Source organism: Laetiporus sulphureus (genome assembly GCF_001632365.1).
Source record: "Laetiporus sulphureus 93-53 unplaced genomic scaffold LAESUscaffold_2, whole genome shotgun sequence".
Classification (NCBI taxonomy): Eukaryota; Fungi; Basidiomycota; class Agaricomycetes; order Polyporales; family Laetiporaceae; genus Laetiporus; species Laetiporus sulphureus.
This window is the reverse complement of record NW_024468511.1, coordinates 244,325-262,211: the sequence shown is the minus strand read 5'-3', so window position 1 is coordinate 262,211 and position 17,887 is coordinate 244,325. Positions and strand designations below refer to the sequence as shown.

General features: G+C 51.9%; 7 protein-coding genes across 7 annotated transcripts; 1 reads left to right on the top strand and 6 right to left on the bottom strand.

Annotated features, from left to right (window-relative positions):
* Positions 1-328: 328 nt before the first annotated feature.
* LAESUDRAFT_690795 (amino acid transporter) lies at positions 329-2,557 on the bottom strand (the record flags this gene model as incomplete). The annotated part of the gene is made up of 11 exons (XM_040906074.1): positions 329-584; positions 649-851; positions 905-1,110; positions 1,168-1,415; positions 1,470-1,523; positions 1,582-1,692; positions 1,746-1,915; positions 1,975-2,106; positions 2,158-2,251; positions 2,320-2,404; positions 2,459-2,557. The coding sequence occupies 11 exons, from the start codon at positions 2,552-2,554 to the stop codon at positions 442-444; spliced, it is 1,542 nt and encodes a 513-aa protein (XP_040769463.1). The 3' UTR covers positions 329-441.
* Positions 2,558-4,207: 1,650 nt separating this feature from the next.
* Positions 4,208-5,092, bottom strand: LAESUDRAFT_710377 (uncharacterized protein; the record flags this gene model as incomplete). Its single annotated transcript, XM_040906762.1, has 4 exons — positions 4,208-4,318; positions 4,373-4,552; positions 4,614-4,960; positions 5,026-5,092. The coding sequence occupies 4 exons, from the start codon at positions 5,090-5,092 to the stop codon at positions 4,208-4,210; spliced, it is 705 nt and encodes a 234-aa protein (XP_040769462.1).
* A 983-nt stretch (positions 5,093-6,075) lies between these two features.
* On the top strand, positions 6,076-8,420 carry LAESUDRAFT_740461 (thioredoxin reductase). The gene is made up of 9 exons (XM_040911080.1): positions 6,076-6,101; positions 6,165-6,280; positions 6,351-6,456; positions 6,517-6,563; positions 6,684-6,826; positions 6,888-7,023; positions 7,368-7,671; positions 7,730-7,785; positions 7,850-8,420. The coding sequence occupies exons 2-9, from the start codon at positions 6,259-6,261 to the stop codon at positions 8,308-8,310; spliced, it is 1,275 nt and encodes a 424-aa protein (XP_040769461.1). The 5' UTR covers positions 6,076-6,101; positions 6,165-6,258; the 3' UTR covers positions 8,311-8,420.
* A 1,837-nt stretch (positions 8,421-10,257) lies between these two features.
* Positions 10,258-13,215, bottom strand: LAESUDRAFT_754367 (glycoside hydrolase family 37 protein; the record flags this gene model as incomplete). Its single annotated transcript, XM_040911877.1, has 11 exons — positions 10,258-10,584; positions 10,643-10,708; positions 10,761-10,851; positions 10,913-11,591; positions 11,649-11,864; positions 11,933-12,059; positions 12,111-12,179; positions 12,233-12,267; positions 12,321-12,455; positions 12,520-12,937; positions 12,991-13,215. 11 exons carry the CDS (start codon positions 13,213-13,215, stop codon positions 10,258-10,260), a joined length of 2,388 nt encoding a protein of 795 aa, XP_040769460.1.
* LAESUDRAFT_153436 (uncharacterized protein) lies at positions 13,118-14,035 on the bottom strand. The gene is made up of 2 exons (XM_040901370.1): positions 13,804-14,035; positions 13,118-13,751 (listed from the first exon to the last, which is right to left on the bottom strand). The coding sequence occupies exons 1-2, from the start codon at positions 13,804-13,806 to the stop codon at positions 13,275-13,277; spliced, it is 480 nt and encodes a 159-aa protein (XP_040769459.1). The 5' UTR covers positions 13,807-14,035; the 3' UTR covers positions 13,118-13,274.
* Positions 14,036-14,438: 403 nt separating this feature from the next.
* LAESUDRAFT_719751 (AAA-domain-containing protein) lies at positions 14,439-16,321 on the bottom strand. The gene is made up of 9 exons (XM_040907689.1): positions 16,155-16,321; positions 16,078-16,100; positions 16,002-16,025; positions 15,831-15,939; positions 15,712-15,765; positions 15,283-15,661; positions 15,057-15,213; positions 14,816-14,995; positions 14,439-14,758 (listed from the first exon to the last, which is right to left on the bottom strand). The coding sequence occupies exons 1-9, from the start codon at positions 16,192-16,194 to the stop codon at positions 14,663-14,665; spliced, it is 1,062 nt and encodes a 353-aa protein (XP_040769458.1). The 5' UTR covers positions 16,195-16,321; the 3' UTR covers positions 14,439-14,662.
* Positions 16,322-16,428: 107 nt separating this feature from the next.
* LAESUDRAFT_808778 (uncharacterized protein) lies at positions 16,429-17,180 on the bottom strand. The gene is made up of 3 exons (XM_040914094.1): positions 17,024-17,180; positions 16,705-16,971; positions 16,429-16,650 (listed from the first exon to the last, which is right to left on the bottom strand). Exons 1-2 carry the CDS (start codon positions 17,126-17,128, stop codon positions 16,735-16,737), a joined length of 342 nt encoding a protein of 113 aa, XP_040769457.1. The 5' UTR covers positions 17,129-17,180; the 3' UTR covers positions 16,429-16,650; positions 16,705-16,734.
* Between the last annotated feature and the right edge of the window lie 707 nt (positions 17,181-17,887).

Genomic DNA, 17,887 nt, shown 5'->3' with positions numbered 1-17,887 from the left:
TACAGCCGGCGTGGGCGCCATCCCCCACGTTTGAACCGGCTACTAGTATATCTCTCGCTCGAACTATGTACCACGTTGCTGTATGTATTTTGTACATAATAACGACGTCGGAGATTGTCAGAGAGGCATGAACATCACCCAATTGACTGTTTTACAAGCTGGAATTGATAGCAGAGTTCAGCGTCCCCATAGCACTCGTGGCGTCAGAAGATCCGGATGAAGCACTGGTGGTGATGTCTGCTACCAAGGCCGATGCCAAAGAATGATCACGTTTAGGTGGGGTGACCAGAAATGCACGATGGAAGCAACAGCAGCTGATCTGTACCGTGACTATGATTGCTATAGGGATGCGGGAAACGATCACCCAAACGCCGAGCGCGCATTCTACTGTCGGAGGGATACCTCCGAGTGTCTACAATTAATGCGAAACAATACAACCCATCAAGATTTGTCAGACGTTGAGGTAACGGTACTACTCCTGTCATCGACGTTTGGGACCGGGCCCACGAACCACTTCCTGGCGGACAGCATCCAAGAGCAGGATGCGAAAATGAACACCGTCATAGCGATGATCACGGCATAATCTGCAGGTTCACGTAACGCGTCAGCGCCGGCCTTGGCAAGTTACGAGAAGGACGTGCCACTCACTCATATCCTGTGCATTCACCGCTTGCACTGTTGGAAAACACAGCAAGATTACTATGAAGACGACCCATGCTACTGCAATCCAGCCGATTGGAATGTACCACCATCCGAGAGAGAAAGGACCAGGAACGAGTCTCTCTCGTCCGGATGTGACCCGCAAGAAGATAGGCGTCGTGTACGACGTGTATAGCCCGATGACAGATGCACTATACGTGTTATAATGATACCACTAGCGGATTGGTGATGCGAAAGGTCTTACCTAGCTAGGGATGTAAGCGCAGTTGAGGAGAAGCCAAGTAGACCGCATAGCGCGGAAAGCGCTATGACAAGCCATACAGCGTTCACTGGCGTTCGCGTGTGATAGTTTATCTTCTTCCACCAGCGCGACCCAGGGAGAGCGTTGTCTCTGGCGAAGGCGAAAACCACACGCGACGCATCCACGCCCTGCGCCGCACCGCATAGGAACTGGTTCAATTCATTCGGTCGAGCGCATTCCATAAGATTGCGTTATTCGTTGCGTACCTGGGCAATCGTCGTCAAACTCCAAATGGCCAGCATACCATTCTTGCCAACAACATCGAGATATAGCTGGCCCATGGGCAGGGAGAGTTCCGTCTGGAGGAGATCATGCACTGACGCGATAGCAAATGAAGCCGCAATGGCCTGTATCCATCCGAGAACCCCCACTGACGCGACAGAGGTTATGATAGCAATGGGTGCCGCACGTGCTGCTCCTGCTGTCTCTTCGGAGATGTGGGCCGCAGAGTCATCTTGTCTCGGAAATTTCAACAAAATGCTCATTAAGATCTCACGGATAGACTTACATCCAGTGAATTGCCACATCGGTACGACAAATGCGAGTAAGAAGGCCCACCCTGCTATTAGAAGTCGGCAAGTCAGTATCGAATAAACAGCAGGCAAGACCTGCTAGTTTACCATTATCCCACCCGGTCTCATTCTCGAACAATGTGAAGGCATCCTTGGCCGACACTCTGTTCCCACGCGAGCAGACGAGTAGCGAAATAATTGCAGCGATTGTTGTCCCCACTGTTAGGCGATCGATGAACTGCCGAATGCGAACCAGATAGGACAACGCTCACGAATCACGAAACTGTAGAATAAATTCATGCGCGCGAGAACCCTAGTCGCCGCAGAACATAGCAAACCGTGGAGAAAGAGTATAGCGAGTAGGATCCCATAGGTGGGTCCTGTACCGGGTGTCACACGACCGTCGGTCCCAACAGCGATAGCAGTCGTGATCATCTCTGCGCTGCGGGGTGACACGTTATCGCGACAATGCAAACGTTCTGATCCCACACCTTGACTTACCAGGTGAAGTCTATGCCACACAACAATGTGACTTGACCCATTATGTTTGACCATCCAGTTATCCAGCTGGCGAGCGCCGAGTACTCAGGTGGCGCCAGCTTTGCAGAGAAGTAATACAGGCCCGCGCTCGTTCTGAAAAGGCTTCAGAAGACTGCCGAATGAGCGAAAGAACGAGATGCTCACGGCATAGAAGATGTCATCTCAGCCATTACTGCTGCGACGCACATTACAAAGGGAACAGGAATAATCCATCCCCATATCAGACCAACATGGCCGCCTGTGAAATTGCCATACTACTGTCAACTTCATGTCGCAGCGGGTGATCAGGAATAGAACGGAACGCACCCGACGGGAGAGAAAGAGACAGTGTCGATGACATTCCCGTGATAACTGCCATAATCGAAAACGAGAACGCTATCGTTTCTAGAAGCTGACAAGACATTCAGTCGGGTTTCGTGCCGCCACAGGATGCTAGAGTCCGAACCGAGAACTCTCGTTTGAATTCGCTCTTGTAGCCGAGTTCTGCCAGCTGTACGTCGTCTGCACCTATCGTAATCGGCACTGCTTTCTCTGACCCCATCAGGATTGCGTCCCGTTCGCCATGCGGATAGACGTATGCTTCTGCGTTCTTTTTGCTTTCAGACATTATGAACGAGAAACGTTGCGGCTGGATGGAACATTGTACGGGGTATCTCCAAGTGCTGCATATACAAGATACCACAATGTGTTAGGCACGCGATTTGAAGGTCCACCAGAAGCTCAGTGAAGGCGATAAGCGGCATCAAGTCACGAGAGCACTCATTGTCGGGATGACATACTGTGCGACCGAGGAGGGAGACAAGAACTTCTCAAGGGCATGTCCTAATGAAGGTTCTCTCCGATTGGGCCGGAACGACGCTGCAGAGAAGACACTGCGAACTTGCCTCGGTTGGTCTTGACGAATGCAAACGTGACGGAGAAGAGCATTCCCCTGAGCTGCAAGCTGGGCGACGCGGTCGTGGCAAGGGTAGGTCTCAGCAGTATGTTAGATCGACTCGGCAAGGATTTGCAGTGAAGAAGATATCTTCCTTCCATAGATAAGGGCGACGTATTACGGCACAATGCTTATCGCGACAAGCAGCAGGCCTCTATAGAAAGACAGAGTTCGCAGTTAAATGACGCCCGTTTACCTGTTGAGTTCTGTGCCTTGAAGTCGAGTTGATCCGCGAGATGCAAAGAAACATAGTGTGATGAGCTATCGAGCATACTAGACTCGCGTCTGTTGCTCACCGCATCATATATAACTATCTATATCCTGTTTGAGGAACATTTCGGCAGACGTCTCATGCGCTGTGATAGTGCACTAAACCTACTGATACAGACACAGGCGCATGTCCGATCGTCAAGCAATGAGTCAATGTCCAATGTCGTGCAAGGACGACTGCAAGGTGACCGGCAACGTAAAGCCTACTACATAGGCGAGGAGACTACCATACCAGTGACCTCCAGGAAGTTCTCCTTTGGATAGGCAGGACCTACGACGTCGGCCGACTACCACGTGGGGAACTCATAGTTCTCTGTTGTTCGGGTCCGCTTACCGTAGTTCGCGTATATGAGGCTGTACGTGTGGTGCATGTGCGAGTAGTATAATGCCGAGAGGCATTCAGATTCCCGACTAGTAGGCACTGGCATGGCTGCCTGTCAAAGTGTCTGCTGTATGGTACGAAGACTTGGGCTTGCCTGTCGAGATTTTCGTATCTTCGCTGACATGACAAGGAGCGGTTGAACGGGAGATGCGCGACGACTCAACGTCGAACCGCGGAGTAGGCATCCTTGAGAACCATCGGCCACTGGTCCCGATCAGCTTGCATGCAGGTACATGCGGGGATGGAAGTCGAGGTGAACGAGGGCCATGGAATCCTGTATTCAACGAAGACATAGAGGTATTGGCAGATGGATAGCGAAAGACGCGAAAGAGCGTAACGGCGGCCGTCGAGTGATGTGGGATGGGCGTGTTGATGTGCTGCAGACGACTCGCTTGCGACTGGCGTTTGCGGGGTCGTTGGCTGAGTACTTGTCTCGATGCTGACCCACAACGTCCGGAGTGCACACAGCATCGACGATCGTATCTGTATACAACTTTGGCCAGCCTGCATTCAACGTGGTACCCTCATGCTACGATTGCTCACTAGTACCGGCCAACAATGCTCGCTATCCACATCTCTCCTCGCAAGCACTTTTTCTCATTTGAGGACTAGAAGGTCAGAAGGCTGAGATAGCCGAGGAACCCGAGTTCACGGATACCGTGCAATGAAGGTGCGATGAATGCAACATAATTATGTGGTAACGTCTCAACCCGCAAATTCTACAGAGGCGAATAAGTCGCGGAAAACGATGCCAATTTGGCTGCAGCACGAACCGATGGTAAGCCACCAGCAGGAGGAAGGATTGTCTCCTGTTTTACATATTTATCATCAACCATTTCGCTAACGCCCCAGACTACTCCGGTTGGACCCATTGCCCAGCTAACTAACCTGCCCTTTATCCTCTCATTGACCAAGTCAGTGTCTGCGCGGAGAAGTGGCTCGTCGTGGTCGAGCTCTGTAACGACATCGGTTACGGACGTAAATGGACCACAGGCGAGCGTCACAAAAACGAACCTGGCGGTGAAGGACGGATGGATCCATGTGTGGACGTATCGCGCGCGGAACTTCCGCGGGATGCGCGTACATCACTACTTTCTCCCAGTATGCTAGTGTGAACTCAATTGCAAGGAACGTACTCGAACAGCCATCCTCTTGGACCTCGCTGCGCCACGCGAGCGCGAAGCGCTGATGTGATGTTTGATGTCCAATTCTCGTGAAGTAACCCCTCACACGATAGCGTTTCCTCAAAATTGCAGGTCTCCCAGTCCCTTTGCGTCCAGCTGCAAAGCACAACATGCACATGAAAGCGTGTCCGACGTCTCTCAATTTTATGGCAAGGCCGGCATTTATGCGCTCGAGCTCTGAATACGCGAATCTCGTCATTTCAGTGCCAAGATCGATGAAACGGAGGACTCCGAGCACACACCTGCACGAGAAAAGGCATCCATCTTCAATCCCTGTCCGTCTGGGGATGCTTCTTCGATTTCTGGCATATAACCTGGGGTAGTATGAGCCTCAATACGGCACAGCAACCGCTACCTCCTCCAATGGTGCCGCAGATTTCCGCAAGAGGCAATGCAATTTGTTAGAACGATGACAAATCGAATCGCTGCGAGTGGGGACACTGTTCTCTAGGTAACAGTTGTCGAGGAGCAAACAGCAAACATCCAGAGATTTTGGGTCACTTTGATGCGGATATCAGGAGGCTCGTACGTCTTGCAGAATTGTTCTCCTGCTTTCATCAATGACGAGCCGCTTTTGATATAGTAAGGCTCAAGCGAAACTGCAGTAGCAGTCGACACCGTGCTTTCACCAACGGTATTTAGTTATCAGGAGCCTCCCGCTCCCGTCGACATCTTCAGCCTTGCACGCCAGAGGGAAAGGAGCAGGGTAAATTCGCTACTTTGCATTACCGCCCTGTACTCTTCCAGCGCGGATGACCTGCCGAAGATATATGTGTGGTGGAGGGTGTCGCAAGAGAAGGAGGGAGGTGTGGACACGGGCTCATGAGTCAGAACTTGCCGGGTGCGGCGCCTGACTGCTGACTGTGAGATGGCACAGGCAGCGAGCTAATGATCGTGCCGCTGTTTCGTCTGATCTTTCGTGTATGCTTCCATCGCCGCGGGCTGTCTAAGCCTTTCTCTTCTTCGAGAGCGTCCTCGTGATTGATCCCCGTTTGCACGGTTACCCTGTCATCATTGGACGCAAGTATGACAGGATTTCTGTCCGCTGTAGGCCCTTGATTGCACAAGCTCCATAAGGGTGTAGAGCCGCGTCAGGTGGCAACGCTCGCTGTGCTTTTGCTCTGGTGACTGAGGGTACGAAGCCGACGAAATCAGCCAAAGAATAATCAGCAGAGCGAACGAAACAACCACAGGTCCCGGTCATCGTTACGTTTGTGCTGGTTTTTTGTTTTGGCAGATTTCAACACAAAGGGATCAAAAACCGCCGCACTCGACTTTCCCGAAGGGACTGGGGCTGAGTCTGGATGATCCACCTTTGGTAATATAATGCAATTGATACTCCGCTTGTGTTTTACCGCCACTAAACGAGCGTCTACTCCAGGAGCACAGTGAAGGTGCTGCAAGCATACAGCGCGTTGACGGCGACTTCTCATCCCCATTAGACATTATATGAGCCCATTTTGAGAGATAGCGCAATGCGCAACATAGTGAGAAAAGGTCAAGACCATTCTAATAGCAAGGAGGCATTAACTCTGATGATTTTGCATAAATCTCTTTGCCTGTGCAGGTTCCGGCCCTAGACAGTTCCATAGGCAGGCTGCGATTTGCACCACGGCTGGCGCGCGCATCCGCGTGACGTCCCCCGCGTTGTTCACCGTTTCGATGACCTTCCGGTACGCCTGTATTGTCATCCTGCTGTGCTAGACGAGATTTTGATCATGCCGATTTCCAAGCATGTTTTGGGTGACAAGCGCACCGCGATGGCGCGTGTGGACAGCGCGTAAGCGTCACGTGACCACATTACAGACTTGATTGACTAATTCTTCTGTCACTGGCCTCGTCCCCGTTATAATCCTTCAATCCGACCTGTCGACCGTATTGCGTTCCCCATCCTTCAAAGCTCTCTCCAGGGCGACTTTCTCTGCGGCAGCAGCCTTGTCCAACTCTACCTATACCCGTAAGATGGCCCCTACCAACGGCGTGAATGGCACGAACGGTGTGAACGGCGCAGCTGAGAAGAGCTCCAAGTTGCACTCAAAAGTGGTACGTTTTGGCATTCTCTGGGTTCAAAGCGAGTGTTTACCGAGTTGTGTGTATGGGATAGGTTATCATCGGCTCTGGGCCAGCCGGACACACCGCCGCTATCTATCTAGCACGCGCAAATCTCAACCCTGTACTCTTTGAAGGTTTCATGGCGAATGGCTTCGCCGCAGGTGGTCAGCTCACCACAACAACCGACAGTACGTGTATTTCTATCTAACATGCTTCTTGCGCGGCCCATAATTCTCCCTTCTGGAGCACCGGGGTCTCTGTCTCGACATTGTGGACGGCAGAACGCCTCCCATCACAGCCATGTATGGCTTCGGCATCTGCCGAGCGGTTCTCGTATGAGGCATTATAGGCTCAATCATTTGCGTGATACATGTTCGCCTCATAAACAGAGGACTCTGTGGTCTCTACGCGATATATGAGACGATGCTCGCTCTATGAGGTCATCCATATCTAGCAGAAGCTCGTACTTGCTCCGGATACTTCGATGCATAGAGATGCGTCTACACGAATTTATGCTGATCTCCGTCCACAGTCGAGAACTTTCCGGGTTTCCCATCCGGTATTCTCGGGCCTGAGCTCATGGACAAGTTCCGTGCGCAATCGTTGCGATTCGGCACAAGAATTATCACCGAGACCGTCTCGAAGGTCGATCTGTCCGCACGGCCATTCCGGTACTGGCGCGAATTCCAGGAAGATCAGGACCCTGAAACCGCCGACGCGATCATCATCGCGACTGGCGCCAGCGCAAAACGTCTCGGTCTCAAGGGTGAGGAGACGTACTGGCAGAGCGGCATCAGCGCGTGCGCGGTGTGTGACGGTGCGGTTCCAATCTTCAGGTATGTCAGCCTATCGCGTGATGTGGTTCATTCTCTGATCGATAATGTTTTCCGCTAGGAACAAACCTCTTGCGGTGATTGGTGGTGGAGATTCCGCGGCAGAGGAGGCCACCTGTAAGCATTCCGCAAGTCACATGTCCCCTTTGTTATAGTGACTAACATGTTGTGATCCTATCAGATTTGACGAAGTATGGCTCGCATGTCTACGTGCTTGTCCGTAGAGCAGAGCTCCGCGCGTCCAAGATCATGGCGAAACGATTGCTGAGCAACCCGAAGGTCACTATTCTCTGGAACACCGTCGCGGTCGAGTGCCAGGGTGATGGCGACCTGCTCAACAACCTACGCATCAAGAATGTCCTTACTGGTGAGGAGAAGGACCTTCCGGTCAACGGTCTGTTCTACGCTATCGGTCACGAACCCGCGACGGGCCTCGTGCGCGGCCAATTGCAGGCCGACCCCGACGGCTATATCATCACCGTCCCCGGCACGACGCAGACGAGCGTCAAGGGCGTGTTCGCCGCAGGTGACGTGCAGGACAAGAGATACCGCCAGGCGATCACGAGCGCGGGCAGTGGATGCATGGCCGCGCTCGAAGCGGAGCGGCTGATCGCGGAGGAGGAGGAAGGTCTCGAGGACTAGACTGTATTGAAGGATTTCCGTGCACATTATCTAGATGTACCCCATTAGTTGTCGTATAGAAGGTCTTCTTGTCTTCGTATCACCGTCTCAACAAATGCGATCAGGATGGTACAAATTACTTCGGCCTAAGTAGGCGCCCAAGCATCAGTAAGTGGAGAAATGCTTCTTCGCACCGACATCGGAATTCGAAGCACAAACACGGCCGTCAAAGCGAGACACTCTCATTGAATACAAGGCGTTCAACATCGCGTATCAATTTCCCCTTCATGCTCAGTAGTACAATGGCGCTTTACAGACTTTACTTCCTTCCCCCTTCCAGCGACGTCCAAAATACACCTCGGATTACAGCGTCGCAGCATATCCAAGCGTCCTTCAGTATTCAGATACCGTCTCCGTGTTGTATGTTGCCTGCGAGCTGTCGTCGACAACCTGCTGGCCGTACGGAGTGTCCTCGCTGACATATTGGTTATTGTCGACCGTCTCGCTCGAGTACGTCGTCTCCTGGACGGGGTCGCCCAGCAGGGCATCACCAGCTGCCTCTGCAGGTAGATGGACATTTAGTCCAGTAATCCGCGATGCAAGGACGATGTCGACGCTACGCACCTACGCGGTCGAAGCCGTCGTCAACATGGGTTTCAACGTCTTGGAACATGATGGTGTTATAGAGTAAAGAGGACGATGTTTAGCTGGGTAGTTCGAAGACGGGAGTGGTATCTGGCGTACTGAGAGTGTCATTCCGCCTGGATATCAGGCTTTATACACACTCGGCACTCGGATGCCGGTTGACGAACGAGATATTTCGGGCGTATGTACCTGTACTACCTCGCAACGTTGCAGTGCGAGGCGGTGACATCCAGATTCTGACGCCCTTGATGATCTATCGTCGTAGCTATTCATGGAATATCGATGGCGCTGCCCTCACAGCATGTGCTTCTTTTGCCCATGAGGCTGTTTTGGTTCTATACACGCCGACGCTGACATTGGCATAGCACCTGGATTTCATGATGCATTGTTCCTAGGACACGAGTAAGCTCACGAGGCAAATATATCTGTCCTCATCTTCTGTGGTTGCGTTCGTAGGCACAGCCTGTGACTGGAAAGCGATGAACTCACCCACAGAGAGTTGTAATCTCCTAAACGGCAACGTTGGTTTGCGCCCTGAACCTGACCTGAAACGGATCATGGACATCTGCTGTTCTATAATTCAACAATCAGACGAGCTAGAAGTCATCATGCGCTTTGCAAATAGTTGTTGCATATCTAACACGGTACGTGAATTCGTGGGGTTTCCAAATCGCCGGTCCCTGGGAGGGGAAATGGGCGGCTTACGACAGAGTTCGCGGAGGGTGCCGTTGAATTCATGAACAAAGGGAAGAACCTATGGGGGTTCGGCTTCGCCTCCGAGATGGTCAGAACCATCGAGAAGACTCGTTTAGAAAGCAGTGGCCGAAGCAGTCATTCTATCTTGATGTCTTCCGCATATCAAAGCGTCCATATGCACTGCAATATCGTGATTGCTTCCGTGGGTTGTGTGTCTCGTACGCGACCTCATCGTGCGTTTCTCAGATTGTGCGCTAGGATAGACTGGGGATAAGCATACCTGTGTAGACAAGACCAAGATGCAATGGGAGACGTTCGCGATAGGCTCGCTCACTTTCAGCACACGGACCGAAACGAAGAGAGTCAAAACACTCACCTTCCATGCATTCACTATCAACGCTCATCTACCATGGCCGGCCAACCAGCTGAGTCGGCGGTGAACAAGCAAATCTCTCTTCATATTACAGATCGTCATTCATCGCGCAAATGTGCACATCCCATCGCAGGTTATACAAAACGCGCTTCGCAGATCATGACACAAAGTCCGTGCACTCAAAGTTCAAGAATCGTTCCATCGTACCTTCACCCCAACCAAAGAGACCCTTTTCTTTCACCGCTGATCCAAACTCACGCCAACAATGCGGTGATCAGAGCCGCAACAACCGCGCCGGATGGCATCCACAGTGCCTCCGTTATTGCTGCCGCGTTCGCAACGTTCGACACCGCGGTCACAGAAGCACTCGACGTGACGGTGCCACTGCCTGTCAATGCGCTGCTCAACGCAGCAACCGTGCTACTCGGAGCAGTGCTAGATGAAGCTTCAGACGAGCCACTGGTTTCGTTAGAAGTTGCATTAGCGATAGCGAGAAGATCCGGGCAGTCTGGCGTGGCAAGCACGTCTCCGTAGTTGCTGGCAATCCAGAGCACAATACCGTTCGTCCACCCAAAACCGACCTATAGAGAACGAGGATGTGAGATGTGGAACTAGACAGATCTCAATGTGGGCACGTACTTGAACAGTGTACTGTCCGCCACTGCCAGAAGAGTCGACATCGGTAGTGTTGAACTTCTCGAACATCTGAGGAGCATTCAGTCAGCAGCATGGATCGCCGGATGTACGAGAAGCCCACATTTCCAGTGTTGTTGATGCTCTGCGTCACGTTCAGCTCTGAATCAGACAGTCTGGGCAAAATCCCGGGCAGCTCTCCACCAGTCGCATGCCTGTGATATCGACATCAGTAAACCGCTGCTCGAATGAGTTCGTCATACCAACGGCACTCACCAGCTACACAGCGCGCTCGTCATATATCTGTTCGCCACTTCCCTCTGGAGCACACCCCCCCAACCCTCGCCCTTCGTGGCATTCCCCCCATTAACCACCGTCCCATCCAGCCTACTCACATCTGCGCCTGGGCCCGTCTTCGTCGCGTTCCCGCTCAAACTGATCACGAACTGTCCCGGCAGGTCATCCTCCGCGATGTTTAGCTGGCCCTGCGGTATAAGGGAATACGTCGACTCGTTCGTCGCTGGCTGCGGCAGGCTCGACGAGGTGACATTGTCCGGAAGCGCGCGCAGCGCTTGGAGGATGATGTACTGATGCGGTGGCCACGCGTCGGGGGCGTCCCACTGCAGACCGGTTTCAAGGAACGTTACAGGTACCGAACCGTTGTACCGGTTCATCACCATGTTCACACCCGCGAAGAACCCGAACGCATTCTCGCTCGACTCGAGCAACTCATCTGGCACGACGCCATTCCACAGCGGGTAGAACGTCGCCATGGTGTAAATGCTGTTCCGTGTACCAGATGTGAGGTTGAAGTCGTAGAATGCCAGCTTTGACGGGTCCCAGAAGAGGTCGAGGATGCCTTCACGGAGCGAGATAGCGGTCTTGCTATATGTGTATGCAGCCGAGGTGTTCCCGCGCTTGGTGTAGAAGTCCACTAGAATTGAATATCCCTTGTCTGTGATACCAAAGCATCAACACATGTGAATGGAAGAAATATCGAGCATGCACGCACAAAGAATGCTGTTCAGGTCGACGGGCACGTTGTTCCGCACGTTTATGGTGCGCATGGTCGGGTTCGTGTTATTCGTGCCACCTGCATACGGGTCACTGGCGAATCGCGACGAGAAGTCCCATCCTGTCTCCGCAGCACTTGCAAGTTCAGCGTACAGCTCAGAGCGCTGATCTTCATCGAGGGGAGGCAACGTCGGGTCAAAGGCGGTCGAGTAGTCTTAAGGCCAATAACGTCATAGCATATTGATTAGAACTCAACAAGGACAATGCTGTGTCTTTTCATACCATCGCTGTAAGACTCCGGCCGAGGAGCAGAGTTGTTCACAGCATATCGGAACATGGTATATGTCTTGTTCGTGTATGGACTCGTCACGCTGACAGACCGGTTGTTCATCCACCATTGCATCTCAACCTGCCGACGAAAGGGTAAGCTTTGTCTCATCTGGTGTATTTGAACACACACCTCAATCAGAGGGAGAGCACGATCAAGGATCGCGGTATCATTCGTCGTAGCCACATAGTCTGCCACCATCTGCGTTCCGAGCTAAGAGAACATATCGGTAAACGTCTTTGCACATGACTCACGCGAGTGAAGAGCGGAGGCTGCGAGCGGTTCAGATCTGACAGTCACAAGTCAATATCGGACTCAACATCGCCCTGTGAAAGCTCTTACAATAGATGCGGCCACCATTCGGAATGAAGCCAAACTTTTCAAGCTCGTCCATGAAGTTCTGCAGCGTTGAGTTGGCGATGTCGTACAGCTCTGACTTCATAAGGCCTTGGAGGATCCAATACGAGTCCCAGTAATCTACCGCACAATACGAAGGTCAGAACCCTTACGATGAATACACAGATAGGGCGCAACGACTCACACTGCTCGCGGAATCGTCCACCAGGAATGACAAACGTATGGTTCAGAGGAATGAACGTGCCCTCACAAGGTCCGTCCTCCGTGCCAGCCGGACAGGTCGCCGACTTGTTCGTCTGCCTCACGAGGTCCGTCCAATACCCGCTGACCGTCTGCGCAAACGCACGTAGTAGCGTGTCGCTCACGTTCTGCAGAAACGCCGGGTTATCGTTGTATTCGGTCAGTGTGACGGCCATCAGCTCGAGCCCCTCGCCCTTGAAGTCATCATCTTCGAACTCGACAATATCTCCCTCAGTAATGCTGCCGACGTTCCCGAACGCAGCGAAGTTAGCGAGAACCTGCTGCGATCGCATCGAAGTCGGCTTGTCGACGATGGTTTTTGGGTCACTATAGACGTCCGCGAGGTTGACAGTTTGCAGCAGCTACAGGACCATGATCAGAAACGAGGCCATGGACTGCGCGAATGGAGACGTACATCACCAGCGCAGAAGATCTGGCTGGGACACCATGCCTGCACTGGAGGCAGCGGCTCCTCGGATGGGACAGGCGAAGCCCATGCCGACGCGCTCGCCGTGGCAGTTGCAATAGTCGTCGAGCTACCAGTTGTGTCGGTCGACGTCGACGTACCACTGGGCACCGGCCATGGCACGGCACCCACGGCGTGGACAAGGAGGAGCACACTCGCCGCTTGCGCCCACATCTTTGACTTCGCTTTCTTCTCAGTGGCCGTACGTCGCCAGCGCCCCCTCGTCTCAGGGCTTATATACGAAGTGGAACGTCAGCCGAAGCGCCATTCTGTCGAAGTCCCTGAGACAGGGCTGACGACGTCTCGGCTGAGAAGCAAGCGGCCGTGCACGTCACTAGGAACAATATTGCCGGCATTAGAGAGGTCTCCTGACCTGGAAGCATGTTGGTGCAGCACGAGGAATGCATTTCCCGACGAGAACCTGATGCGGTGTTACAGAACTCCGCAGTCCACGGAGGATTCCCAGCTGCTGGCCTAAAGACAGCAGTAATAGTGAAAGAGGACAAGGTGTAGTGTCGCCGAGTGTAAAGCAAAAGGGACTGAGTCCGACTGACGCTGATATTGATCACGAGAGATGTCTGACGACCCTGACCGTGAGGATGACCAGCGCCTGCGAGCGTCGCACAAGCGCTCGGGCACGCGTCGAGTAAAAGTAGAACGGAAAGCATGCACGGTTGACATCGCAAGGAGCGAGTAGATGTACAATGCTCCTAAATAGGTGTCAAGGCACATAAACTGCCAACCATGGAAGCAAGCGCACACCATTTAGAGCCGATTATAATAGTGGGGTGGCTGGAAAGTCGAGTGCAGTTTAAGGCGGCAACTCATCCACACCGTTCAGGAAGCATATATTCAGCTTTTTGAGATGACATTGAAAACGTGTTGATGCGCAGTCTATTTCGAGCAGGAACCCCATTGCGCCATATATCAGGTGAATGGATGCCACAGAATTACGAGGAGAGGCGTCCGGCATCGTTCGAAGAATGGTAAGAGAGATTGAGTCGTTAGAGATGCAGTGCTGGCATAATATAGCTTTCTGGGCGAAGGCGCCGCGGGGACGAAATTTGAATGGATAGCTTGTAAAAAGAAATTCACCAAAATGAGCAGGCGTGCTGTCAAATTAAGCGAAAAAGCTCACGACAAAATTACAGAAAGAGGAATTATGTATACCGTGAGCCGTCCAAAACTTACTATCACGGCAGACATGATGCGATTTATCAATGTGGGAAATTGTGTGTGAATGTCGACTGATTTCTTACACATGCGACAAACATTTGCAACCATGGCATTTCATGTTGAAAATGTTTCACTTTGGCTGTGAATGTGCACTATTTGCCGTTTAAATGCTGAATTGGCAAAGCTTTGCCACAAATGTAAGACATCAGCCGACATTCCCACACGATTTTCCATATTTATAAATCGCGTCATGTCTGCCGTGTATCGATGCATTTGAGATGCTTCGGAAGACGTTGACGCAAAGTCTCTACAATGATTGGCTCTCAAGACAACAACAAAACAGAGTGGTGGTTACACATGCATCGATCGATTTGTCTAAACTGCAATGCATTATAGTATACAATCAGGGACATACCACGTTCTATAACACATGATCCTCCATAGACTAGGAAATATCATCGAGAGGGTTACTCGGTGGCAGCCCGTTCGTGCCGTCAGACTGGAAGAAATCATCGAGCGTAAGCGGTCGTAGCTTGAAGTCCTAGTCCGCATGCTTGTCAATCTCGCATACATAAAGAGAAACAACACCGTGGCGCACCTCTTCTTGACTGCGCGAAAGCATATCATGATCACCTCCCGCCTCGCGGATAAACTCGCGCATCGGCAGCATTGCGGCGCTTCGACACAGCTCCTTCAAGTCGGATCCTGAAAGCCCTTCCGTCTCTTCGGCAAGCTTGTGAATGGACAACGAGTCGTCTAATTCTGTGTCTTTCAGCATCTGTCACAGATAGGACGTGGGGTTAGATAAAGAAGTCGCGCGAGAATCATCAGCCAAGTACCAGGGTGAGGATTTTCTGTCGTTGCTCGATGTCAGGAAGACCGACAGAAAATCGCTTCGGCATACGACGAAGGATTGCGGAGTCGATATCATTTGGTCGGTTAGTTGCCCCGAGGACCAATATGCGGTTTGTACTGGACAACAGGCCATCCCACAAACTGGCGTCAACAGACAGACAGACACGTCATTCAGAATATGCGAAATGAGATGGGAAGGAGATCACGCACGTCATGAACTCTGCCTTCATCATCCCCGTCACCTCATGATCACCCTTCGTCCTCTCTCTCAAGAACGAGTCAATCTCATCAATAAACACGATGCTCGGCTGCACCTTGCGCGCGAGCGAAAACAGCGCCGCAACGAGTTTGTTCGACTCGCCGTACCACTTATTCGTCAGCACCGATGCCGCGATGTTGATGAACGTCGCGCCCGACTCCTTGGCGAGCGCCTTCGCGAGCATCGTCTTTCCGCATCCCGGCGGGCCGAAGAGCAGCACGCCCTTGGGCGCCCCGAGTAATGAGGAGGAGTTGAAGAGGTGCGGGTACACGAGCGGGTAGATGACGGACTCGCGGAGGGAAGAGATTATGGGCTCCAGGCCACCGACGTCTGTGTCCGCGTTACAATCAACGCGGCGCTTGTACAGTATTGTTACGCACCTTTGAAGGAAACATCGATGTCATCTGGGTGTATGACTTCAGATGCAATCTGCTCTGAAAAAAGGGAAGGCATGTCAGCTTTCTGGAAATGCTATGTGAGACACTTCAGGAGCGCGCACTTTCGTACTCGTCCAGCTTCAGATCCCTATGTCCGAGCTTCTCCAACGCTTTCAAGCTCTTAGGCTTAACCTCCTTCTTTTCTCCCGGAATCATGCCATCCATTAGCCACTACAGAACGATCGTTAACACTGGTTGCCGCGAGGCCCATAGTGCAGTCAAGCAAGACGTACCCGCACCGTGTAATATAAGGCTGCCTTGCATCTCATGTTCAACAATGCCAGAAGACGCAGAAAGGCATATACGCACTTGAGACACCAGGAACAGTGTGACTGCGTGAGCATGCATCAGAAAATATAAAAGTCGGAAGTCGGACTTCTGCTCACTATCAAGAATGGCTCGTTTCGTGCCTGCTGAGATTGTCATGCTGTCCTAACTCTAGCCACTTTATGGCCCAAACGATTTAAGATACCCTCTTGCCGGAAATAAGCCAGATAGACAGTCAAATGGTTCGGATCACCAAAGAGAGACAGGCAAACGTAGTTGCGGAGAGTAACGGCAAGAGCTGTGAACGCAAAACAGAGGCGCTCCTGCCAATCAGGTCATGTGAGCATCTCCGAACCTTAAATCAGGCGCTCAGTTTCTGTCCGATGCGTATATGGCCAGTGTCAACATTCAGCATAAAAATACGTATGTAGTATATTACACAATCAATATGTGCATGACGATTGATATTAATAAATATCTGGAACGTGTCGTATGAATGGAAGATTATTGATTTGCGAACGTAAACTGGGCAACTTCAATTGCGAACGCCTCAGCATCACTGGGAGATCTCGGGTCTTGTATCGGCAAGCGGCTCATATAAATAAAGGATACAACCTGAATGTGCGTCAAACTTAATCAATGTATCAGTTCAAGGTGCGTAATACGCACCAATGACTAAAAGAATCTGTGGCAAGCACTTTATTTTGATGTGAACCACGACTTGAACTTGTAACTGGAAGATGAAGACCGGGTGTCAGATGAGCTCCCCGCCGCGGGTGCGGTGTCAGCCTTCTTCTTCGTCTCTTTCTTTGGCGGCTGCATAGGCGCCATGCCGCCGAATCCATATGAAGCTGTCAAGGATACCAAGCCATCCTCAAATATCTTTGGTGTTGACGTGGATTTTGAAGGAATAGAGCTGCTCGCGCCATTACTCTGCTGATGGCACAGCAATCAGCCGTAGCTCTTCTGTGACTGGACCGTCACTTACTTTGTGCGGCAGCAAGGTAGCTGTCGAGTTTGTCGAAGCCGTGGTCGCCTCGGAGGGTGCCAGTGAAATCGCGGAGGATGACGGAGTAGACGGGCATGTAGACATCTTGTGAGCTGTCAATTGTTTAAGAGGCTATCCTTTCAATTGAATATGGGTCGGATACAATGTACTGGGAGTGGCAAAATATTGTCGATTCACATTATATATCGTCATGACCAAGCCGCACTAATACTGCCGAAAATTCAGAGGCGGTGCGACCAGGGTCTGGTATCTGATCTGACTCGATTGCGCATGCGCAGTACCAATAAAACATGTATGAGTCAAGGGGGCGCGGGAGCCGACTCTGGTGGCATCTGCAACACTGTGCCTTGGGTGCAAGCTGGAGTACTGGATGCCCGTACGAGTGTCCCCGCAGCATCATTACCTAACCTAACTGTGCATGCAGGGGCCACTGTGCACTGCGCATGTAGATTTAGACTTGCGCTGCATGAGGATCGATGATTGATCGTGCACGTCCGAGTGTCTCAGTGCTGCGATGCACAGTACAGAGCGCTGGGACCAAAAGCGCGCTTGCCTTGAACTGAAGCATAGTAGTAGTATACTAGTGCACGTCACGTTCTGATCTTCTCGCCTCGGTCCCGCGACGGATGTGAGCGGAGCCAATGCGTAGCGACTGACCGCCACACACTCTCACCCGGATATCGAAGGCCGAAATATAGCGCACGATCTGTATCCAGCTCTGCAACGTGCAGGGTGACGAGCAAATTGGAGATAAGCGTGCAGGGCCGAGGTGATAGGGTGTCCTGGAATAGAGCAGCTGTTCAGGACAGGATATCATTGTGGTAAATGCGTCATGAGCACAGC